This window comes from Hypanus sabinus, chromosome 15 (genome assembly GCF_030144855.1).
Source record: "Hypanus sabinus isolate sHypSab1 chromosome 15, sHypSab1.hap1, whole genome shotgun sequence".
In the NCBI taxonomy this organism is placed as follows: domain Eukaryota; kingdom Metazoa; phylum Chordata; class Chondrichthyes; order Myliobatiformes; family Dasyatidae; genus Hypanus; species Hypanus sabinus.
Genome location: NC_082720.1, coordinates 78,128,917 through 78,155,570, shown reverse-complemented (window position 1 = coordinate 78,155,570; position 26,654 = coordinate 78,128,917). Strand labels below are relative to the sequence as shown.

The 26,654-nt window shown below is 38.4% G+C and overlaps 1 protein-coding gene across 1 annotated transcript in view; it reads left to right on the top strand.

Moving 5' to 3' along the window:
- Positions 1-26,654, top strand: part of LOC132405619 (heat shock 70 kDa protein 4-like) — a 47,715-nt gene that overhangs the window by 2,153 nt on the left and 18,908 nt on the right. The window contains exons 2-11 of the mRNA XM_059990570.1: positions 2,056-2,113; positions 2,979-3,119; positions 3,527-3,649; positions 3,767-3,866; positions 7,237-7,370; positions 16,697-16,941; positions 18,648-18,724; positions 20,522-20,673; positions 21,830-21,936; positions 23,968-24,101. Coding sequence (XP_059846553.1) covers positions 2,056-2,113; positions 2,979-3,119; positions 3,527-3,649; positions 3,767-3,866; positions 7,237-7,370; positions 16,697-16,941; positions 18,648-18,724; positions 20,522-20,673; positions 21,830-21,936; positions 23,968-24,101 — 1,271 coding nt within the window. The remainder of the gene's footprint in view (positions 1-2,055; positions 2,114-2,978; positions 3,120-3,526; positions 3,650-3,766; positions 3,867-7,236; positions 7,371-16,696; positions 16,942-18,647; positions 18,725-20,521; positions 20,674-21,829; positions 21,937-23,967; positions 24,102-26,654) is intronic.

Here is a 26,654-nt window from a genome sequence, read left to right as displayed (position 1 = left end):
GTGTACCAGAGTGGGCCTCCAATGTTTTTTTTTGCAGAACAAACAAGGAAGTATTGATATCCATGTTCTAGATGTGGATAGCCCTCACGCATAGTTAACCCATAGGTTTGATGGCCAAGGCTGACAGAAAAGCAGCAATGGATTGTCCTCAGCTGTGAATTCACCTGTAGCCAAACACTGTCATAATGATTGCATTACCAACCATTTGAAGGTTGCTATTTTGTCCCTCAGATGATATTCAAATCATGTGTGTATAATTCTATTCTGATAAATTAGGTGCATTAAGTAAACTACTGTGGTTTTATTAAAACCACAAAGAGATTCTGCAGATACTGGAACGCCAGAGCAGCACTCACAAAATGCTGAAGGAGCTCAGCAGGTCAGGTACCAACTCTTGAAAAGAATAAAGAGTCAATGTTTTGGGCCAAAGCATCGACTCTTTATTCCCCTACATAGATGCTGCCTGGCTTGCTGAGTTCCTCCATTATTTTGTGTGTTGCTGTACTTTTATTAAAAGTTTGAAGAAATCCTCAGTGTGTTTTCTCTGTACCACTGTGTTCTTTTGTATCTAGGATATTATTGATGTATGTATATTCAATTACCAACCTAGATCTTTGCACATTACTGCAATCTTTCTAAGCCATGAGAATTTTCACTCTTATCAGTGTGTTGAATTTGGTACTCAACGTCAATTTTTCCCTAAAGGTTGCCATTAGTATATTTTATTTCACCAGTTTCTGAAAATAATAAAATAAAACGTAATAACCTGGAGTACCTCAAAGCTTAAAATTTAAATGCATTTTTCCAATTTCTCAACATGCATCTTGCTTTTAGCTGCATGAATGGGCAGGATAGACAATGAGTCAGTGGGTGTTTAATTGGATTTCCAGAAGGCCTTTGGCAAGGTGTAGCACATGTGATTGCTAAACAAGAGCCCATGGTATTACAGAAAGGTACTAGCATTGTCGTAAGGTTGTCTGACTGTCGAAAGGTGGAGAGTGGATAGAAAGGGGAACTTTTCTGGTTGGCTGTTGGTGAATTGTGGTGTTCTGCAGGGATGGTGTTAGGTCCACTACTTTTCACATTAAAAGTGAACTATCTAAATGACAGAATTGATAGCTATGTGGCCAGATATACTAGATATGTGGAGTGGCAGGTCGTGTTGGGGAAGTAAGGAGTCTGCAGACGGACTTGGACAGATTAGGAAAATGGCTGATGGAATAGGGTGAAGGATATTGTATGGTCATATTGTTCAAGATGGCATCAAGCTGCAGTGTCTGTCACAATTATGGCTTAATCGTAATGATTCTATGATCTTTTCAGTGGACTTTGTCTGCTCATCACATCTTCCTGTGGTCACAGCAATATTAGATTTGAAGTAAAGTTGCTAAAGTTCCCAAAAGCAGCTGCTACAAAAAAGGCTCTGACAAGGATTGTTTTAAATTGATTGGACTGTATGTTTGGACAACTACCAATGATTTTTGGTCATTTAATGTAATCTGGGAAGCAAATTCAATTCCATTCTCAATTTGTTATCTTTTAATAGGGTGTTTATTGACTGGTTTTAAGGCAAAAACTTATCTTGGTTGGGGTTACTATTGATGCTGGGAACATTAGAAGGTTATCACAGCTCAGATTTATTTACTGATTGAATCTGCATAGTTATTATCTCAGGCTTTTCTAGGACCTGGATACTTAGACCCTGAAGTCTTATATGCAGAACTGCAACTTATTTGACTAGTCTTTAATGCAGCATTCATTATGCTGTTAGAAAATCTCCAACTCTATATATAATGGGCCTGCATATCACCTATTGAGATAACAGTCAGGAAAAATACCAATATCTGGCTTGAGAATGTTATTCAACCTATAATCAACACAAGCAATCTCTTTATTAATATAAAAGCAGTCTCTTAACATTTCTGTGACCATTTTTGATCTGTTTATTATCTGACCACTGAAGCCAAATGTTAGATATTTTAATAGAAAATTTATCATGAAAAAGTATAAAATGGGATCTTGGAGCAATTAAATAAAGTTTTTTAAAACTTTCAGGTCTTTTGTGTCCTTGGGACCCAGAAATCGTGCAGTTGGAGCTGCAGCCAAAAATCAGGTAAGAATTCAGTGCTTCCTCCTTTAAAGAATATTCCAGCAACAGATGTTATGAGATAGTGTTGCCAGCATGCAGGCAGTCAGGCCATAGCATACTATTCAGAGGGCAAATGAAATGAAAGCAGAAAACATTGCAAAAGCCCTGCAGATTAAGCAGAATTTGTGGCAAGAGAAACAGCATTAGTACTCAAGCTTAATAACCATTTTATTTAGTAATTCTGATGAAGAGTTGTCAACCTGAAATGCTAATTCTACTGCTGTGCAATATTTTCAGCAATCAGTTTTGTCTTCTGGCATCCAATTATTTATTTTTTGAGCAAACCGATATTGTGTTTTAAGCAAACTTTATGATGTAATATAAGAATTGGATAAGATTTGCAAATTGTATTTTGTGTAAAATAAATAAATAGATAAATAAAAAAAACAAACTTCAAACTTAGGGGAAAAAAATTGGACCAATAATTTTCCTTGGAACTTCAGTCTGTTATCCTTGTGCTTTTGGTAATTTTGATTGGTGGTAAAACCATTGTTTCACCTTCATGTGTCAAAGGTATTCTCTACAGATTTGAGTGAAGGATTTGTTCTGGCTTTCAAATGACACAATTTTGTCATAATAATGCTTTAGCAAATCCAAGGGCTTGCCAGTTAGGTCAAAGGTATTCTTGACCAGTAAAATCTTCAGGGATACACAAAAAAAAAGTTGACCTTCCTTCTTACAAAAGCTGTTTGATGTGTTGAATTCTTCCAGCAGATTGTTTGTTGCTATAAGTTCAACTGATCTATATCTCGGTGATGGTCTTACTCATCAAAATCCCAACACTTGGTGTTTAGATATTGATAATTAAATTTTAACTTTTGGTTTGTAGGTGCTGTCAAATGTCAAAAATACTCTACAGGGATTTAAAAGGCTCCATGGACGGGCTTTTACAGACCCATATGTAAGAAATGAGCAATCCAAACTTGCATACGATCTTGTTCAGATGTCAAATGGTGCAACAGGTGTTAAGGTTGGTGTCACTATACTCCTTGATCAAAATCTACTTAAAAATGCATGCTTTGTCAATAGGATGGAAGTGAGAAGCTAAAGTTACCTAATACATATACAACTTTATGTTGTGCTCATTATTATTGAAATTTGAGAACGTGGATTGGAATTTTAGTTTTATTCTGCCTTGACTTAACGCCCTGGTATAGAATCAAAATGCTTCCAGGTGTTTACTGGATTATTTTTTAAAAGCATTTAACTGGAGTTGGTATATTCACTGTATGTCCAATGACACTACAGGTGGAAGACCTTGCATCCTTGATGTCACTTATCTTTGTCATTATGAAGTTTTAAATGTCTTTGTGATTGACAAATGCTTTGATTCAGGACGTATCTTAATGCAGTGCCTTTGCATACAATTTTTGAAAGGTTTCATACATGGAAGAAGAACGAAATTTTAGTATAGAACAAGTTACAGGAATGTTGCTAACAAAACTGAAAGAGACGGCTGAAGCTGCGCTAAAGAAACCAGTCATGGATTGTGTGATATCAGTAAGTAATTGAAGTATTGCTGATTTTGTGCATTTATGTGTAATTTTAAATTGAGCCTTTTAATCTTATCCTCATTGGCCATGGGATTTCCATTCATTAGTGTACTGTTTTGTACAGGTCCCATGTTTCTACACAGATGCCGAAAGGCGGTCAGTAATGGATGCTGCACAGATTGCAGGACTTAACTGTTTGCGGCTCATTAACGAAACCACTTCAGGTAATTACTTTTTATTGAATGCAATAGTAATTTTCATTGTATGAGCCTATTGTATTCTAGGAACTGATCTTTGGATTAGTATAAATACATTGTTGCAGTGTGAAAGGAAAACTGAAAGTATACTGTTCTGTTTCAGTGCAGATAAGATTTTAGCCTGGTCAGCACAATGAGTATTAACTCATTGTAACTTGCACACATACTAGTGAATATAGAGTAATAATCTGAATTTTGGTAAAACTTTGTAAATGTAGTATTTTAAGCAGAAATAAAATACTTCATGTTCAATTAGTTGCTTTTTGAAATGTGACTACAGGCAGCCCTGCTCTAATTGTGGAGAGAAAGGGTTATGTTCCTCAATAGATTAGATGTGGAGAGGATATTTCCAATGGTGGGATAATCTAAGAAATGAGGACACACCTCAGAAAAGAGCAGCATCCTTTTAGAATGGAGATGAGGAGGAATTTCTTTAGACAGAGGGTGGTGAATCTATGGAATTCTTTGCCACAGGCAGCTGTGGAGACCAAGTGTTAATGTATATTAAAGGCAGAGGTTGATAGATTCTTGATTGGTCAGGGCATGAAGGGATATGGGAGAAGGCAAGAGATTGGGATAGAAAGGAAAATTGGATCAGCCATGATGAAATGCCAGAGCAGACTCGATGGGCTAAATGGCCTAATTCTGCTTCTATATCTTATGGTCTTAAAATGGTTTGTGTCAGAATTTTCCATAATGCAAAGCCATTTCATCTGCGCATGTGTCAAGAAGCAAAATTGGAATATTATATTTTGGTATTCTTTTCAAAATTCTGAGTAAATTTTATGCCTTGTCTTCAATCTTTGTGTAGAGATTTGACTTCCGTAAGGATGCATTTCTGTTACTGAACAGCTGTATTCCAGGGCAGTAATTACTAAGCAGCAGAATTTCATAAAGAATAAGAAATATTTAATGTTCTTGGTTAAAAGGAATGCTTTTCAGAGCTCTTGTATAGCTCTCTTATGAATAGCAGTTTGGAATATTTAATGTAACACACAAAATTCTAGAAGAGCTCAGCAGGTCAGGCAGCATCTATGAAAATGAATAAACAGCTGACACTTCAGGCTGAGATCCTTCAATAGGATTGGAGAGGAAGGAGGAAGAAGCCAGAAAAAGAATTTGGGGGAGGGGAAGGAGTGCAAGTGAGAAGGTGATAGTTGAAGCCAAGTGGGTGGGACAGGAAGTAAAGAAGCAGGGAGGTGATGTGGAAAAGGCCACATGTTTCTCTTCCTCCAGAGAAGAAGGAATTTGATGTGAGGGGAGAATGGACCCTGGGAGAAAGGGAAGGAGCAGGTGCATCAGTGGGAGGTGAAAGACAGGTGAGGAGGTGAGAGGGCAGCCAGGGTAGGGAATGGAAGAAGAGGGAAATGGGAGGAGGGAAATTACTGGAAGAAATTGTTCACTATTATTTTTGTTGTATCATGGCTGTACTTGCACCTCATTCTTCATTCTACTGTTCTTTCATTTCTGTCCTTGTTCGTCTCTTCCATGTCACTCTGCTTAATTTCACATTCTTCATCCTTTTTTGGCTTAAACCATCTCTAGTAACACTCGCAAACATGACTGATCTGGTCCTGGCTGGGTCTAAGCTACTCTGTCTGTAGAAATTATTTGTTCTCCAGTACCATTCCACCGTGCTGGCAATTTAAATTGCACTCTCTTCCACCACTTCTCAATATTCATTCATCTAGCCCTTTTGTCTTTTACCATTAAGTTAGTGCCACAGCTTCCTGGCTTATCCGATACGTCCGGGTATGTCTAGAGAAGTTAGGCACACAGATTAAAATTCACGACAAAAGTACATTCCCGTGTTCTTAGTCACGATGAATGTCAATGGTCTGATCATAGCTCACGTTCTCGATTACCCTATTTAAAAAAAGCCCTAACCCTAACCCAATTCTGCTTCACATCCCCCGTTGTCACTATCCTGCCGACTAAATTAAGATCCTTAGGAGACCTGTTAGTCCTAAGTGAGAAAGACGATTTGCCCACTACACCGGCAAGTGCCCATAACATTGGCATGACCCGTTCCCTTATAGGGGTAGGGAACAATCCATTCATTCTGTGGACATGACACATAAAACCACAAAACGTGCACGTAGCTGGTTTTTGACATTATATTTGCTCACTTTTTCTCTCCATCCCCTCTCTAAGGCATTATGGTTATCTTCATACCGGCCGCCCTTCCTTCCTTCACGAAGATCAGGTCTGGCTTCCATAATGATCCATTTTCTGTCCAAATATGAGGTTCAACATAAGCCTCCCATCTGTTTCTACATACTTTTTCCTTCAACTTGTCCATCACCTTATTGTGTCTCTTTATCCTACTCCTCTTTACCGCTCCACACCTTCCAGATATGTGTGCCAGTGTCTCATTGGCCACACCACATCTCCTGCAGGTTTTGTCATGTGATACAGCATGTAATCCTGCGATTACTGCCTTTTGAGATGCTATTCAATTTATCTCAACTCAGATTCTTTTCTCATCGCTATTTTAGCTGCATTCTGTGGTGAAAGACTAGGAAGGGAATTTGTCACTTGGATATTACTAGGATGTCATTCTTTTGGATCTTTCTATACCCTGATAATGGCAAAAATGTAATGCTGTCCTCAGAAGTTTGTCCAGTATCACCACATTAGTGAAAATGTTGGCTAGTTTAATACCATTTCATATTTTGCTCTTAGGACATGAGTCTCTAGGAACTTTGATACTTCAAGGGTAGTAGTAAATTATTGAATGTAGGATACTCTTGGGAAAAAGGAATGAGGGTCTTAGTTGATGAGTTCCTGGAAATGCTGAATGTAAATTCAGAAAAGAGTGCACAATGGCAAATTTAATTACTTAAAGAGGATGAACTTTGAGAATAAAAGTCAATGTGAATCAAATTTTACAAGAATGATTCCTTTGAGAGCTGTGGGTTCCTGCTGATATACCCATGGTTTTCCATAGTATCCACCTGTCAGTGCTGTTTCTGGAAAGGCCCAGTAATCCATATATCAGGGATTCCCTTTTCTTCCGTAGTCTGGTATTATGCCTCGGGATTGGTGGTCTAAACCCTGGCATTTGACAAAGGGAGAAAATAACAATATCGAAATAAGCTTTTTGGTTCAAACACGAGGAAATCTGCAGATGTTGGAAATTCAAACAACACACAGAAAATGCTGGTAGAACACAGCAGGCCAGGCAGCATCTATAGGGAGAAGCACTGTCGACATTTCAGGCCGAGACTTTTGTACTTTAATTATTTTGTCCAAATTGTGTTTATCTATTCCTACTGTCAACTTAAAATTAGTGCTTTGGAGCATTTTGTAGTTACACCTATTGATTGATTTGCAGTTGCACTCGCATATGGGATATATAAACAAGATCTACCTGCCCCCGAAGAGAAGCCAAGGAATGTTGTTTTTGTTGATTTGGGACATTCGGCATTTCAGGTTTCTGTTTGTGCATTCAATAAAGGTAAACTAAAGGTAAGGGAAAGCAATGTTCATTCAAGTGTAGTCTGACTTCCTGACTCTTTATAGTGATAAATGCTTATAAACCTGATATGGAATTGAATGTTGGTAATGGAGAAATAAATGCTTATTCCTTTTGTGTTTGGTTTCAGAAATATCAACTTTTAGTGAATAAGGCTGAATGTAGTTGTTGGTTTAGATTGCAAATATGTTAATATATCACATTAAACAATTTTTCTAGCATCTACTGTTGCTTCCTGTTCCACTCATTATACCTTAAATGCATTAAACCCTTTTTCAGTTTTAGTTTTTTTTTAAACTGTTGTGATTGACTGAATTAAGCCACGCAGAAGCTGTAATTGGGAAAGAAGAAAAGACTTTATTCTCATCACAGAGAATCTAAGGAAATCTCATTTCCCTTACACAATACTTTCATTCATTTTAAGCACAATAACAATAAATGCTGAACTACAGTTTCAATAGCTATATTCACCTACTTTAGCATTTTAAGTATGATAAGGTAATTTTGCAGAATTGCATCTTGAGAATGGCCACACATTCCCCCAACTAGCCGAACCCTTTTGACTATATAAAAATTACTGGAAGCTCTTGGACCAGTTACTAGCCACAAACTTCAGACACACAAAATATATTGTTTTTGTTAGTGTTAAAGGATGGCACAATAAAACCTTAAGGCATAGGACTAGAATTAGGCTATTCAGCCCATGAAGTCTTCTCTGTCACTCCATCATGGCTGATTTATTATCTCTCTGAACTCCATTCTCCTGCCTTCTTCCTGTACTCTCAACTTCTGCTTTAATGTATCTAATAACTTGGCCTCCAAAGCCATCTATAGGCAGTAAATTCCATAGATTCATCATCCTCTGGCTAAAGAAATTCCTCCTTACCTTTGTTTTAAAGCAGTGGTTCCCAACCTTTATTATACCACAGACACCTACCATGAACTGAGGGGACTATGAACCCCAGGTTGGGAACCCCTGTTCTAAAGAGACTTCCTTGTATTCTGAGAGTATGGCCTCTAGCCCTAGACTCTTCTACTATAGGAAACGTCCTATGTCCACTCTATCTAGGCCTTTCAATATTCAGTAGGTTTCAGTGAGATCTCCCCTCATTCTTCTAAACTCCAGTGAGTACAGGCTCATTGTCTTCAAACGCTCCTTTCATTCCTAGGATTATTCTCATGAATTTATGAATATATAACTGGCCAGAATATTAAATGACAAAACAGACCTGTCCTGAACTGTACACACGGGAGCCTGCAGATGGAAATCTGGACAATACGGATAAAAATGCTGGGGGAGTTCTGTAGGTTGGGCAACATTTTTGCAGAGATCTCTAGAATATGCCTGATTTGAGTTCCTCCACTGTTTCATGTGTGTTAAGTAACAAGTATACACCTTTAACATAGGAGATATCCACTTAGTACCTTTCCTGGTCTCATCCTGAAGTTTTCACTGAACACCAGTTAACATGGATGTCCCTTGCCCAGTGATTGGTTTAACTAGCCTTGAAAGCCGCACAGTGGCATCAGCGCCAGACTTCGGAGGCGAAGGTTCCCAAGTTCGAACCCAGTCGGCCTCCCCCCGGGCACACCTTCCATTCATGCCAGTTTGAGCACCGAGCTAACCACTCGGCTACATAAAAAAAACAAAGGGTCGAGTCAGGAACATTCATACCATGACACGGTTAATCTGAAAGGAGACCAATCCTGACACTACGTGCCAGACAAGAATGGCTGACTGGTGTGACAAGCTATGAAAATGAACTTGCCTTAAAATATCAGTTGAAGTTAAATTTCATTTAACACTTTTTTTTATTTGAATTAATATCTGCTATTTTCATGTAATTCCATAGTCTCTGAATCTCTATAAAGTACTATGGCTATATTTGTATCTGCCCTTTATTCTCCTGTTCATTTTTTTTTGGTTCTGTGCTTGTTTCTCTTTCCTTGGTCACTCATCTTGGGTTCCTGTTCTCTTGCTATTAAAATTAAAACCTTCTTCAGTAAAACTACAAATTCTGCTTTGTCAACATCTCTTCTGGTTCTGCCCTGGTTGCCCTTGTACAGGTTTCATATTCGCTGTTATCCTTAGAGTCTAAATCTGGGGAATGGAAAAATTGTGTTGTTGAAAAATGGCTTGTTTTGTATCTAATGACGATCTGAAATAAGAAAAGGAAGTATACAGCCAGTTAAATTGAAGTAATATTTGAGTTTGAACACCAACTCCACTTTGGCACTCTCCATATACTTCATTTCCCTTGGTTTCTAAATGTATTTCCACCAATCTGTTTTGAATATATTTGGGAGCAGATAAACCCTTGAGAATAGATTGCTAAAAAGTTTACAACCCTCTGAAAGATGGAATTTCCGTATATTTTGTTCTTATAGTGATCTTTTGACCCAAGATGATGGCAAATTACTTCCAGAATTGCATTCAACATACATATGCTCACTGACTATATGAGTCAAATGCCTTTTGTGGCGCAACAATGAATAACTAGTGCTGGTAAAAAGTGTGCAGTATTTGACATCAATCAATGCGTGATGCAGATTTGCCATGATGCTGCCATTTAGGCCCCAGGCTGCAACTTATGCATTCAATTAAACTTTCTCAGCTAAGCAGTTGTTTAGTGGCAAGGAGGAATCCAGTAACTTTCAGGGCAAATGGAGAATGATTTGACTGGCTGTAGATACGATTCTTAGCACAGTGGTACTACTTGTATTTAATAAAAATATTCAGGGTATTGTGGTAAAACCAGTTACACTCTCAAGTCTGTGTTCATATTTGAAGAAATAAATTGCCCTTGGAAAATGAAGTGCATCATGACTAAAGATGGAAAATAGAATAAGGCAGACCACACTTTTAGAAGAAGGAATAGCTCTCTACAGAAAGTTATGTACCTTTATAGTACTGGGAGGACTTCTGTTGCCTGAACCTCGGCAGAAAAATGAATTTTTTTTTGGGTTAAAAAAAAATTGTAGAAATGCTAGCTCCCCCATTCAACGTGATTATGGCTGATCATCTAAAATCATTAACCTGTTCTTTGTTTTTCTGTGTCCCCTTTTTGTGTCAAACTTTTTGATTATATTTAATAGTTTAGCCTCCGCCACTTTCTGTGGTAGAAAATTGAACTTGTATTTTTGTTTGGCTATAGGCAACTCATCTCAGGTTCTTTAAATAGCTTATCCCTTAGCCTATGGCCTCCTTGAACTGTACACACTCCAACATTGGGAACATTTTCTTGCATCTAGTCTGTATAGATCTGTATAAAATTTTTGTTAGATTATACTGTCATCCTTTTCCAAAATTTCAGAAATACAACCAAGTCTCTCTTTGCGCACTGGTGATTTCATCCCAGAAATTTGTCAGGTGAATTTTCATTGCACTACTTCCACAACAAGAACATATTTCCTTTGTTAAGAAAATAAAAATATCACAAATCGCAAGGGTTTGCCATTATATTTTATGTTCGCAATAAGACATCCTTCTGCACTCAATGCCTCTAGCAGTGAAACCCAGCATACCATTTGCTTGAATTGCCTTTTGTGTATTTTCAATAGCTGGTGCACCAGGGCACCTATACATCACTGTTTCCCCTTTTCCTAAACTTTCACCATTCAGATAATATTCTACCTTTTTTAATGGTGCTTTTTTATTTGTCCACAATATGTTGTACCTGCCCTGCAATGCACTTGGTCAACCTGGTAACATTACTCTATATCCTGTCTGCATTCTTTTGTCCATAAGTTCCGTGTAATTTCTTTTAATTTTCTCCTCTAAGTCATTAATATAAGTTGTAACTAGCTGGATCCAAATAATGAATCCCTCAGAAGTGATCTGTCACTTGTCATTTCAAGTTAGTTTTTTGTCATTCAACCATACATAAATGATACTGCCAAATGAAACAATGTTCCTCCAGACCAAGGTGCACAACACAGTGCATTTAACACACACGTAACAAATAAAATGATATTACCACCAGTAAATTAACAAATGATAAGGTGTTTTTGCATTACAAATTAAAGAGTAAACAGTATAATGTTACTGTTACTTCGTGCCTGATGAAACCTGGGTGATGGCAGTAAGATCAGTAGTCTTATGGCCTGAGGGAAGAAGCTGCTTCCCATCCTAACAGACAGACATACTTTATTGATCCCAAGGGAAATTGGGTTTTGTTACAGTCACACCAACCAAGAATAGTGTAGAAATATAGTAATATAAAACCATAAATAAATAATAAGTTAATCATGCCAAGTGGAAATAAATCCAGGACCAGCCTATTGGCTCAGGTTGTCTGACATTCCAAGGGAGGAGTTGTAAAGTTTGATGGCCACTGGTATGAATGACTTCCTAAGATGTTCAGTGTTGCATCTTGGTGGAATGAGCCTCTGGCTGAATGTACTCCTGTGCCTAACCAGTACATTATGGAGTGGATGGGAGTCATTGTCCAAGATGGCATGCAACTTGGACAGCATGCTCTGTTCGTACACCACCGTCAGAGAGTCCAGTTCCAGCCCCACAACATCACTGGCCTTACGAATGAGTTTGTTGATTCTGTTGGTGTCTGCTACCCTCAGCCTGCTGCCCCAGCACACAACAGCAAACATGATAACACTGGCCACCACAGCCTCGTAGAACATCCTCAGCATCATCTGGCAGATGAACCTTGAAATGAACAGTTCTTGTCTTAATGCTGCTGTACGTCCTATTTGATGGTTAGGGGTCAAAGTGAATGTTGAACAAATGGGTGAGATTATTGACAATGCTAAAGACCCTGAGTACACAGCTCTCCTGATGGAAAAGACCCCAGTGATTTTCTCAACAGTATTCTTAATCCTTTGTAGGGACTTGCAGTTAGATGCCTACAATTTCCGTAGCAGATGGTGATGCAGCTTGTCAGGACATTCTTGATGGTGCTCCTGTAATATTGGTTAGAATCGGGAGGGGGAGGGGCCAGGGCCTCACTGTAGTCTCAGGAAGTGGAGATGCTGCTGTACTTTCTTAACCAAAGAATACTGTTAAAGTACCAGGTGAGATCCCTCAGCTTAGTTAATTTTCTGAAGTTCAAATGACTCTGAAACAATTCCAAGTGGTGGCTAAGTTCCTGGTTTCCTGTCTGCCAACCAATTCTCTGTCCATGTCAGTATTTTAACCTCCAATTCCATGTGCTTTAATTTTGCACACTACTCTTTTATGTCAAACCTTACCAAAAATATCTGGAAGTCCAAAATCCTCTGTCACACACACAAAATATCCACAATTTGTGTCTCCATTATTATGCTAGTTACTTCATCAAAATATGTGATTTCCCTTTCATAAGTCTGTGTTGAATTTGTTCAATCATGGTAGATGTTTTCTGTATGGTTTGCTATTATTTTTTTATAATAGACTAATATTTTCCACACTACCAATATCAGACTAACCAATCTTTAGCTCCCTTGATTCTTCAGCTCTTTAAATCACTGGGTTACATTTAGCCACCATTTAATCTTTTGGAACTGTTTCAGTCATTAGAATTTAGGAAAATGAACAAAGAATCATGATATTTCTAGGACCTCTTTGTTAAGGATGTCTTCAATGAAAACTACTTAAGCTGAGAAACTAAATAAATGCTGTTGTCTTGAAAGAGTACTGTAAATTTAAGCTTCTCAACTCCTGACTCCCTGGGGAAAACTATCTCAGCATATTACTGGACTGCTGGTAGATTTTTGTATGTTTTTTGGACACTTATCAGTGTTAGTATTAACATTGAGCTTTCAACATTAATCATTTGGAATTTAGCACTCTCTTTATTGCCTGGTCCACTTTCCATTGTATTGGCTGTCTTTTAATATTTCTTCTGTGTTGTTCCTCACTCATCTGAGTTTTCTGCAGTATTAAATGCAAACTTAATGTATTGTAAACTAGTGCAACGCTACATATTTGCTGTTGGTACTGATTTGTCCTTGATGTCGATTTCTCTCACCTGTCATTTGTATTCAAAATTGCATACTGTTCTATTTTTATATATAAGTTACCAACATTGTCATGTTTACTGCCCTTAATAATAGTGTTAGCATATGATCTAATAGCCAAGTGTAAAATTGTTTGAAGTTTCTTTATAGTAATACAACAAGTATCAAAATACCATGCATCCATTTGCACTAATTCTTCTCTCTGAGTCATAAAGTAATACAGGATAGAAACAGGTCTTTCATCCTAATGATCCATGCTAACCACAGCATCTGCCCTGCAAATCCTTGTTGCCTAAGTTTGGACAATAACCCTTCAGGCCCCTCCATGCACATACTCATCAAAGTTCAATCTTATCTATACTCCTTATGATTATATAAAGTTCACACCTCATTCTTCTGTATTCCAGGGAATAAAGATTCCGTCCAGTAACTTCCCTACAACTGAAGTCAGGGTCACCGTCCTATAGTTCCCTAGCCTGTCCTTATAACCCTTTAATTATGGAACTACATTAGCCACTCTCCAGTCTTCTGGAACTTTGCCAGTGGCTAAAGATAAAGCAAATACTTCTATAAAAGCTAACACATTTTTTTTCCCTGGCCTCCCATAACGTCTGAGAAAGCACTTAGCCTGACCCTGGGGATTTGTCGATCGTAATGTGCTTCAGAGCTGCAAGTACCTCCTTCCTTATACATATGATCCAAGGCCTTACAACTTATTAGCCTCACTTATTTGGCATCCAGGATATTCATTTTATTAAACACAATTAAAAACATTCAACTCCATACATAGGTGGCCCTGATAACCTAGTTTCTCCCTAGTTAACCTTTTCATTGAAATAATTGAAGAACTTCTTGGGATTATTTTTAATTCTACCTGTCAAATCCATCTCATGCCTTTTTGGCCTCCTGATTTACCTCTTAGACCTGGTCTTAATTCTCCAAATGATTCACAATAAATTGTATCTCTCCATTTTCCTCTATCTGAGAGTTGAGAGATGTTTGTTCTGTTTTTGTTTGCTGCTGCTTGTCTATTTGAAGTTTAAAGCTATCAAAGTAAAAGGCCATTGTATTTGGTAAGATTACTGACAATGTCAGTGTTTAAAGCAAAGATATTTTATGGTGGTGACTGAAATGAGCAGCAGAGGATTAGCTATGAGAGTATTGTATTCAATCATCTCAGCCTCATAGCAGGGTTTGACCTTGACAGTACCAAGTCCTGAGTGTGCACACTCTCTCTTCCTGGCAGTAATGTGATGCAATTGTGCTTGTCCTCTACTGCTTAGCTACAACTTCCTTCATCCCATGTCAACTTGCAGTGAAAAGAAGTATTTTGTATATGGGGGATGTCATAGGTCAGTAGTTAGTAGGAAAAAGCCTGGGCAAGAATCAGGAGAATGGAGAAAAGTTGCTTGTCACTTGACAACTGACAAGATCAAGCAACTTTTCTCCATTCTCCTGATGTACTATGAAGTGATACATCTGGTGGATTATGGCATTTGAAGATATTTGCTGAATTTGCCTGTCTCTAAGGTTTATTAGTTTCTTGTGGCATTGTATCCAATTCTTAGGATTATATTTTGAGGACTGAATGCCGTAGCAGTTTGCTTCCTCTCCCTTTTGAGTGCATGTCTGGATGGCCTCTATTCCTAAAGAATGGATTATTCACCAATTCTCATGAACTTCCATCATCAAAATGGAAGGAAATCAATAAAGGCTTTAGATAGCACTATTGTAAACAATATTTCCCCACAACAGAGGTGATCAGCTACTCAAAATCACAATTTGTGCTGGCTGCGTGCAATGGCCATGTAAATATCAAGTTGCTGAAATTGTAAAGACTCCTGAGTCAGTAAATGATAACCACAAATTATTTATGTACCATGATTGTTTTAGGGCAATCTGATGTAGACTGCATAACTTGACTCTTTTCTCCTTTATCTGCATTTCTGTCATACTGAGTACTTCAAGTACATTTTGGTGATATTACCTCTTCATTCTTCTAAACTCCACAATATAAGATCCATTCACTTCTCTTACCGAAGCATAGCCCAGGATGAGATCCTTGTCCCTCCTGGCAACTGTCCTTTATTGGATAAGGAAGCAAAATAATGGGCAGTCGTGTAGACTTCCTTACTTTTACTCTGCAGTATAAACTAACATGTGTGTTTTTTTCTACTTGCTTGCTGCATCTATAGGTTAACTCTGCGATTTCTATAGAGGATACCAAAATTCCTTTGAATATTAACCTTTATGGGTCTTGAATTCAAAATCTGCTTCTCTGTTGCTGCTAAAGTGGGCAACTTCTGATTTCCACATAGTCGATCCACTGTTTTCTTGCCCACTCAACTTAGCTGCTTATTTATTGCTTTGCAGCTCATCCTCCCCAAATTAGTTTGTATAGTTTGCATGCTTAGAAAAATTGTATGGACCCTGAATGTCATTGAATTAAAAATGTGGAGAGCAAAGATCTCCAATACACTGCAGTCTAATTTACAATTTGAACATTAGACTCAAATGGCAGCTAGAGAAAGAAGCAATTACCCCTGAAATAATGATTCTTTATTAACAAAACATTTACTCAGTATCCAAATTTGCTTGATCTGTATTAGGCTTCTTATATTGAGAAGCCTAAATGAGTTAAATTGTGAGGGCCTATTTCCTTGAGCAGGATAGCAAGAAACTTTTTGGCTTAAGTTAAAATGAATATATTTTTTTCCCTAGAGTGTACATAGGACCTGAAATTCTTTCCTTGATAGAGATTTACTAACCTCCATCACATTTAAATAGCATTTAGGAGTGGCAGTGGGTTCTACCAGTGGATACAAGGTAGAATTAAGTGGTGTAGCTCTTAACATTTGGAACAGATGTAATGGGTGAGATAGCTCCCGTTGATGTTAATTGCAGGAGGGAATACCTTTGAGGTGAGGGGGAGAAGTTAAAAGGAGATTTGTGAGGCAAGTTTTTGTTTCAAATCCATTGAATGGTAAATGCCTGGACCTTGCTGCTAGAGAAACTGGATACCATAGCAACATTTAAGAAGTATTTCAATAGGTAGGAAGTAGAAGTATTAATTTCAATAGGCATCATGGTCGGTACAGAATGGGCAGAAGGACCCTTTAATGGAACAAAAATGGTACACTAAAGAATGGCCACAGAGGTAAGGAACTTCATTTGTAGTTGTAGACAAAATAATATGCAGATCTGTCAGTGATCCAAGCATGTTGCTCTACCACTACAACTCTTAACTTTTTAGAATATTCGTATACTGTTGGTTAGAGAGTGTCTGCAAAAATAATGTGCTTTTATTTTGGAATTTGTAGCTTTTGTTCCCTTGCCTTTTAACTGTAGGTTTGTGTTATCCTAGGTCCTTGCTACTGCTTATGACCCCTACTTGGGTGGAAGAAACTTTGATGAGATTTTAGTAAATCACTTCTGTGAAGAATTCAGTAAAAAATACAAACTAGATGTTAAATCAAAGATTCGAGCTGTAATCCGGCTTTCCCAGGAATGCGAAAAGCTGAAGAAACTAATGAGTGCCAATGCATCGGACATACCATTGAATATTGAGTGTTTCATGAATGACATTGATGTTTCTGGAGTATTAAACAGGTACAAAATAATGTTGGTTTCAGGATTCTCATTCTTTAGAGTTTATAACAGCTCCAGTTACTGGAATGAACACTGCAGTAGAGAACACAGTGGACTACAAATAGCTTTTCTGCAAGTTAAAATGTACTAAAAGCAGTAATGCAGTATGATCTAAATACACACTGCTCAGTGTTTCACTGTTCTGGAATCCAGTAAAATTTGAGTTTTATGTGATAAGCAGGACAGAAAGACAGTAAATTTTTCCCCTTCCAGCATTTAGTAGTGCAGCTGAGGTATAGTAACCTAAAACTGCAAATGTTTTACTGGGGGTGGATGGCCCCAAAGATTCTCATATGATCTGACCCAAACGTGAAAGGATAGCACAGATAACTTCGCATTTTTTTTTTATTTTCTATTTTTTTTTCAAAGAACGCTTGTTGAACAAAAGTCTGTGTAAAGTTTTTGTAAAGCCTGGAATTAAGTAGAGAAGAAACTAGTCAGAAATTTTCTTTTCATTGAGTAAAATGTTCTTCATCTTCATGAGTAGATGGATGAAGTGTTTGATATTTAAAATGTTATTGATCCATGCTAAATATGTCTGCTTTCTCCTGACCTACACTCTTCCAAATTGGAGAGCATCGCAAAACCAATCATTATAACTGAGCAGATCATTTCCTGTTTGACAGTGTAGTTAGCAAATTTAATGTTGCAACAAAATTGCGCTTATGTAAATCAGAGTTTTTGGATGTATGTTTGTAGACAGAACTGTATGCAGTGAATACTGTGCACACTTGGAAAACTATGACAGATAATAGTCATGACATCAGCAGCTGTGAAAAACTCAAAATAGGGAGTGAATCAGCAGCTTGGCTTAGCTGGCAGCTGTCCCATACCGCTCTGCTTTTCAAAAGGTACTGCTTCAAAATGTCAGAGTTTCAGCAGAACCTAATGACTCACTTAAAGGCTTTTGGATAGCCTTATGGCCTGATTTGAAGGGTGAATGATCTCTCGATGGATCAAAGTTTCACCACTTTTTAAAATGTACACATTTGTCTGCTTTCCCAAAACTTGTGAAGCTAATCTCATGATTTTTTTATACCATATGGTTGGTGTAAGAAATAGAAGGTGCTTTATTTTCCCCAAAACTGCTAGTAGATTTTTGTAATTGTTTATTGATCTATATTACCATCATAGAAAGGCAAACAGTGTTCTTCACTATTTGCCATAATACTAATGCCAAATCCCAAGGTTTATATCATTCTAGAAATCTGAGGATTTTTGGCATGGCTAATATTTATTATCTATTGCTGATAGCTTATGAAAAGGTGATAATATATCACAGCAATCCATGTGAAAATATTTCCACAATGTTGTGTCCATGACAAACGATTGGGAATGCATTAGAGTATTTGGCAATTGTGACATTGTTGCTCACTTATCCTTTGAATTGAGTGCAATTTCAGAAGAACAAATTTTACATTGAAGGGTCAAGCTGATTTGATATATAATTGGAGATTTATCAGTTTGATACATTCAATTTTTCTACTCATTGTACATAGAATATTGGGGTGTTTCATTAGAAATTTGAAAAATACAATTTTTATGTCTAAGTTTAAAAATCAAAGTATATTGTTGTCCAGTTTGTCTTTTTAAAAGTTCATGGATAGGCATCTTACATTTGGACCAAGGTTTCAAAACACTTCATTTTTACTTTGAAATGTTTAAAGGAACCAGTTTGAAGAGATGAGCAGTTCGCTTTTTTCCCGGGTGGACTCTCCTCTTCGTAGTCTCATGGAGCAGACTAGTGAGTATTATATTTTAATTGATTTATTTTTGTTTGTTCACATTTTAACTTATTTCAAATTATATGGTCAAAGTATCATGACAAATGAACTAAAGGTTGTCTCCTTATTACAGTATTCAAATTTGATCTGAATATTTATCTAATTTAAATTAACCTCTGATTAAATTCCTTCAATTATTATACTGAGGAAGGTGGATTTTTTTCATCTTTTCCGATTTTGTTTCTTGATCACTTTCTGTGGGATCCTTTCATCTTATTATTAGGTAATGAACTCTGACTTAAATAATACACACAAAATGCTGGTAGAACACAGCAGGCCAGGCAGCATCTATAAGGAGAAGCGCTGTCGACGTTTCAGGCCGAGACCCTTTGTCATGACTAACTGAAAGGAAAGATACTAAGAAATTTGAAAGTAGTGGCGGGAGGGGGAAATGCAAAATGATAGGAGAAGACCAGAGGGGGTGGGATGAAGCTAAGAGCTGGAAAGGTGATTGGCGAAAGTAATACAGAGCTGGAGAAGGGAAAGGGACAGGAGGCCTCGGGAGAAAGAAAGGGGGAGTGGGGAGCACCAGAGGGAGATGGGGATGGTGAAGTGTCGCCTCACCTGGAAGGACTGTCTGGTCTCACCAATATATAAAAGGCCGCACCGGACGCAGTATACAGGTGAAGTGTCACCTCACCTGGAAGGACTGAAGGAAATGAGGCGACATTTCACCTGTGAGCTGGCTGGTGTGGTATACTGCATCTGGTGCTCCCAGTGTGGCCTTTTACATATTGGTGAGATACAACACAGACTGGGAGACCATTGCGCTGAACACCTACGCTCGGCCCGCCAGAGAAAGCAGGATCTCCCAGTGGCCACACATTTTAATTCCATGTCCCATTCCCATTCTGATATGTCTATCCATGGCCTCCTCTACTGTCAAAGATGAAGCCACACTCAGGTTGAAGGAACAACACCTTGTATACCGGCTGGGTAGCCTCCAACCTGATGGCAGGAACATTGACTTCTCTAACTTCCGTTAATGCCCTCTCATCCCTGACAATATTTAGTTGTTTTTTCTCTCTCGCTCTCGCTCTCTCTCTCGCTCTCGCTCTCGCTCCCTCCCTCCCTGTTCTCTATCGCCCTCTGGTGCTGCCCCCTCCCCCTTTCTTTCTCCTGAGGCCTCCCGTCCCATGATCCTTTCCCTTCTCCAGCTCTGTGTCACTTTCGCCAATCACCATTCCAGCTCTTGGCTTCATCCCACCCCCTCTGGTCTTCTCCTATCATTTTGCATTTCCCCTTCCTGCCACTACTTTCAAATCTCTTATTATCTTTCCTTTCAGTTCGTCCTGACAAAGGGTCTCGGCCCAAAACGTTGACAGTACTTCTTATAGATGCTGCCTGGCCTGCTGTGTTCTACCAGCATTTTGTGTGTGTTGCTTGAATTTCCAGCATCTGCAGATTTCCTCATGTTTATTCTGACTTAAATACCGTGCTTTGAAGTTATTCACTGAGAATGTTTGCATAATAAAAATGTTCATTTAAATAAAAGGACACTCAAAGTAATAGAGCGCTCTTTCTTTCATGATATTCACAATAATGTGCCTATAATTTTAGATATTACTCTTGAAATGTGAATTCTGGAATTTCATAGTGCTACTTACAACGGATACATCACTTGAGTTTTAGTATTAAGCGATCTGAAACAAATATATTTCATGATGGAACATGCCTTTGTCTCTCACCTCGTGTATTCAATCAGTATAAAGATGCTACCGTAATCCTTCAGTAACAAATATTTCCCCTTCCTGTAGAGCTGAAACGAGAGGATATTTATGCTGTTGAGATTGTGGGTGGAGCAACTCGTATCCCTGCCATCAAAGAGCGCATTACTAAATTCTTTGGGAAAGCCCTCAGTACAACCTTAAATGCAGATGAAGCTGTAGCTCGTGGTTGTGCTTTGCAGGTAAAAAGTTTATTCTGTATGTGTTCTGAAGTACAGTGTGTGGCTCTCCAGTCTCCCTTGATAAAGGTCATCTCATTATATTGCTATGGAAAAATCATCAATTAAATGGTCATGCTCATGCTCTGTTTTGGACTAGAGGACAATGCACCACCACATGATTTTTTTAGTTATAATTAGTGTTCTTTTGGATGTATTGATTGGAAAGAAGGAATTGGAAAGCAAGATTATTTTCTGTTATGCAATAATAAAATTTCTGTAGATTGTACTTAAATACCAGACTTTGTATTAACTGGCAGTGGGATTATTGCTTAAATCTGTGTTGCTCTTTATTTGGTCCTGATCTGTAACACAGTGAAACTCGAAGTTTTTTCTTAACCCTTTCTTTCACCCCCCTCACCCCCACGGCTCCCTATTGCCTTTTGATTGCAAATTGTTAATGAGCTTGCTTTAGTTAGCAGCAAAAAACAATGGAAGTGATGCCCCATTCCAGTTTCTTTAATGGGGGAAGGGTGGTTTATCTTAACCAAAAAGTTTTTGTTTTTTTGAAATGTTCTTTTCCACTTGTTTGTCACCTTCTCAGCTTGTTGAGTGAGATCAACCAAAGGGGAAATAAATTCATTTGTATGACTTGTGGTTTAGCAGAACTACTCAGCTTTGAACTGATTAAATCTGTAAAATTTAAGAAAATTCAGCAAGTTATAAACTGCATGGCAGAGGTTTGACGTTATAAATTTAGTGCCCCAAAGTATCAGCTTTTACATGGGAGTATGTGCAAGAAACCATTCCTAGACCAATAGAAAAAGTCTACAGAGCAAAAGTAACCTTTAAGTTTACTAGTTGTGATTTTAATATACTCTGCATTTTCATAGGCCTGCCTCAGTTTTCATCTTTGTTTAGCCAAATGCCAGTCATGAAACCCCACTTGAGAAATATTAGTGGAGGTCTATGCTTGCTACTCTCTCAATAACGATCCATCCTGTCCTCTGGATACTATTCACCAAGCCCTGAATTTGAACCTACTCTTGGCTTTTGCACCTCAATAACTTTATCATTCAAACTACTGAATGTATCCACTGCTCTTAAGATGACTGGATTATTTCAGTTATTTATCAACATTATCTGAGGTAACATGCTTCACTTTTTTTTATTTTTCCAGTGTGCTATTCTTTCACCTGCTTTTAAAGTGAGGGAATTTTCTATCACTGATTTGGTTCCATTCCCAATATCCGTGAGATGGAATTCACCTGCTGAAGAAGGTCTTGGGTGAGCATTTATTTAAAATTTTTGAACTATAAACAATTTGTATCAATTGGATCACATGAATCGGAGTAGTTGAAGATGGATTCTATTCAATTTCCCTTTGGAATTTTTAAGAATCATGATATATGGCATTCAGATGTTGGAGTGAGAGTAGGTACACAGCAGAACAAGGATTGAGATTGCTTACTTTGAAATAAATGTGCTAGTAACTTGTGGTCAAATGCTAATGCTGCCTTGATTCTTTTATCACCATCTAGATGAAATGCTGTAAGGCTCACCTGTGAAGGCAGCTGAAGCCAACTGGATCGTATTGTAAAAGCCATCATTGATTTTGGAGTCATAGCTTGGCTTTTTATTTCCAGGAGGCATGTAGAGGATGCAGTTCAAATAGTGGCAGAGCAGGAAAAAAACCTGTAGTTGTGCACTATTCTTTTTAAATGGCAGGCTTTTGCTTTTATGGAGTTAAAAGGATTTCTGCATAAACACCATCTGTCCTTCCTCTTGTGCCAAAACAATTTTGCTTTCTAGGATCATTCCAGAATAGTGCTAACTCCCAGCTGTACCTCCACCTATCCTCAATCCTTATAGGAGCTGGTATCATCAAAATTAGGAAGATTTGATCACATGCTTTTATTTTCTCCTATAATACCAGCTTCTCACCGAATGCACATTATCTAGTTCCTCTTCTACTCGCCTTAAAGATGTCTCATGCAAATTCATCTTGTCAATAAGGGCCATAGTATCCTTTGACAATATTCATGGTGAACAGTTGAGTATCTTTGGCTTTCTGCGAGTGTCTTCCAATTGTTGCTTCTCCTCAGATATTGTGGCACTGCCATTCAAAGTCATTATCACCACCCAAATATGCCAAACATCCCATTAGACTCTAATAAATTATAACCTCTCCAAAAGCCCTGCATGTGTTAGTTTCTCAACCCTGTATTCACCTTTCTTATAATTACATGCTTTGAAAGTATCCAGTCAGATTTCTGTCTGCCACAGCAACAATTGGACCATATTCAGAAGTATTAATTTGATGAAACTGATGTATTTACTATCTTTCCTCCACCTCTCTGAAGCCTTAGACATGATCAATTGCATTTCCTCTGTTAATGGACTACCCTGGGCTTGTTTTGCTTTTCTCTAGCCAGTTAAGTTTTTTTTCCGCTCAGCACCATTTTCTCTGGAGCTGTTTAAGTTTTCCTTGTCCAGTTCATCTGCCTCAATTTTCTATCCTGCTCCAGTGTCATTTGAAAATGTGTCAGGTTCCATATATAGGCTATTTTGCTTGTAATCCAACTCTTGCTGTTGCAGCGTTGCATGTTGTAATGTCAGTCTATTTGCTCACTATCCAATTATAGTTTAAGTTGAAGTTCCTTCCAGTTAAATACCAGCAAGCCAAAGGCTATCATCAGAACTGCAACAATTCCCTTTGCCACAGATGCTAATCCTTTTCCTGGTCACTTTCCGAATGAATGAGATTGTTAACTATACTGAATTGCGCTCAGTTTGATCTTTCTTTACCTAACGTGCAAGGAGTAATGAATGAGACAACTAGATTCTCTAGATTTAGAATGCATTTGTTCATGTTGGTATGGTGGCAGATGGTTCTATTGCGGATTTATGTTGAACACCTGAACTAATCATTTTAAATTGTGCCACGACATTTAAATTCAGTTAACGAATTAAACAGACCTAGTATCAATAATGTGACCTTTAAAGCTTATGGGGTGTGGGTTTTGTGGTATGAGAATCTGTGTCTTTGACCATTGTGATATGATTCCAGACCAATGGAGTCATCTGTTCATTGATATAACCATCCAAGTTTACATAAAAGCATGTAGCAGTTTGAAGTAATTAAAGGACACTTAAAGAAACACATTGTTAATGATAATCACAGAAAGAATTTCATATGTTCCTGTATTAGCTACACACAGCTTGAATCCAGTTATTGATATGTGGAGAATGATTTGTGTGATGTTTAATACATTTACAGTAAGATCGTACAGAGATTTTCTTCTAATTTCTTTTTAGCGATTGTGAAGTGTTTCCCAAGAACCATGCAGCACCATTCTCCAAAGTTCTCACATTCTACAGGAAAGAATGCTTTGACCTTGAAGCAGTTTACAGTTGTCCCAAGGACTTGCCTTATCCAGATCCCAAAATTGGTGAGATGCAGTATTTGCCCTGTCTGCTTTTTTATATTGAAAATAACCTTTGTGCCATTTGAATAGACTACTTTCTGTAGCTAATGGGCATCTTCACTATTGAGGATAAAAGGGTTAGTCTACAAAGACTTTTTCTATTGCATTCTTCCGATGGAATTGATTTAGGAATATCTGTACTTGGCAACTGTTACAGGAAATCAGTGTTTTGTAGCCAATGAGGGTAACTGCAAAATTGATGTCACTGTCAAAATATGGGAGCACTAAACAACATGTGCACCCCTATCAGCAGTATTGTAATACTTTGTTTTGTGATGTTGACTGGGCAATAAATGCCTAGAATTCTCCTCTCTTTCTCCAGAATAATGCCATATACTCATTCTCAGGAACAGGAAGGGAGCAGTTACTCTACTGGGGGTATTCTATAGGCCCCCTGGTAGCAGCAGAGATACTGAAGAGCAGATTGGGAGGCAGATTTTGGAAAGGTGCAAAAATAACAGGGTTGTTATCATGGGTGACTTTAACTTCCCTAATATTGATTGGCACTTGATTAGTTCCAAGGGTTTAGATAGGGCAGAGTTTGTTAAGTGTGTCCAGGATGGATTCCTGTCACAGTATGTTGACAGACCAACTAGGGGGAATGCCATACTAGATCTAGTATTAGGTAACGAACTGGGTCAGGTCACAGATCGGTCAGTGGGTGAGCATCAGGGGGACAGTGATCACTGCTCCCTGACCTTTAGCATTATCATGAAAAAGGATAGAATCAGAGGGGATAGGAAATTTTTTAATTGGGGAAGGGCAAATTATGAGGGTATAAGGCTAGAACTTGCAAGTGTGAATTGGGATGTTTTTGCAGGGAAATGTACTATAGATATGTGGTCGATGTTTAAGGATCTCTTACAGGATGTTAGGGATGAATTTGTCCTGGTGAGAAAGATAAAGAATGGTCGAGTGAAGTGTTACGTACCCCGTAACTGGGTGTCTTACCAGCAAAGATAGAAGTATCCATTGGAGTCTGGTACTATTTTCAAACAGTGTTTATTAGTAAAATATACAAATCAATATCAACAATGCAAATATACAGATAATACAAGTTAGCAATACTAAACCTAAAAGTGTGGGTATAATAATAATAAACAAGCTCTATCGTTGTCTGGGGATAATGAATTATCATGGGAAATTATAAAGTTCAGTTCAGTTTATGTAGGCTGAGGTTGTTGTTGGTTCTTTTGTTGTAACCGTTGGAGGGGGAGAGAGAGAGAAAGGGCGAGCAAACAGTAACAGTCAGTCAAACCTTCCTTTATGTTTTTGATCCGTCAATGTGTTGTTGTGGCCATTCAGATATGACCCCTCTGTCCTTTGGCTAGACCGTTCTTCTATGGTGGACTCGTCACCCAGGCAAGGGTGGACATACACACAAGCCCCCACCGGCCTTGCTATAAACACTGAGAGTTAAAATTGACCAATCCTTCATTTGGTCTCCGATGCCCCACACTTTTCTCGTGGGTTCCAACACTTAAACAGTGCTCACCAGTGTGTCTCTTGGTGCGTCTCAGTGGTGTCTGCCCAGACCTCACTTTTATTCCTACTCACAGGGTCTCAGGTGTCAATCAGTTTTGAATGGCTTAGTCCATCAAACCAGCCCACTCCAGCTGTCCACTGAGGAATTTTAATGAACAGAATGGTACTAAGTAAACAGCCCTCTCAGGAGCCATAAGTCTTTCAGGAGTCATAATATGGTGGAACAACAAGTCTCTCTTTCCCGGTGTTCTCTCTCCCTTGTCTGAAGCAAATGTTCCAGTCCCAGTATGTTTTTGTTCCATCTCTTTCTCTCTCATTAGCAGCATGGCAACAGTAACGGTTTGTAATTCTCCCAGGGGAGGAGACATGGGCAACCCTGCACCCTTCTGTCCATCAGAGCTGTTCATCCTTCGTAACTGAATGAACCATGGGTGACAAGTGAAGTGGAAAATCTAGTTGGGCGGAAGAAGACAGCATACATGAGGTTTAGGAAGCAAGGATCAGATGGGTCTATTGAGGAATATAGGGTAGCAAGAAAGGAGCTTAAGAAGGGGCTGAGAAGAGCAAGAAGGGGGCATGAGACGGCCTTGGTGAGTAGGGTAAAGGAAAACCCCAAGGCATTCTTCAATTAAGTGAAGAACAAAAGGATGACAGGAGTGAAGGTAGGACAGATTAGAGAAAAAAGTGGAAAGATGTGCCTGGAGGCTGTGGAAGTGAGCGAGGTCCTCAATGAATACTTCTCTTCAGTACTCACCACTGAGAGGGAACTTGATGACGGTGAGGACAAAATGAGTGAGGTTGATGTTCTGGAGCATCTTAATATTAAGAGAGAGGAGGTGTTGGAGTTGTTAAGATACATTAGGACGGATAAGTCCCTGGGGCCTGATAGAATATTCCCCAGGCTGCTCCACGGGGCAAGGGAAGAGATTGCTGAACCTCTGGCTCGGATCTTTATGTTCTTGTTGTCCACGGGAATGGTACCAGAGGATTGGAGGGAGGCGAATGTTGTCTCCTTGTTCAAAAAAGTTAGTA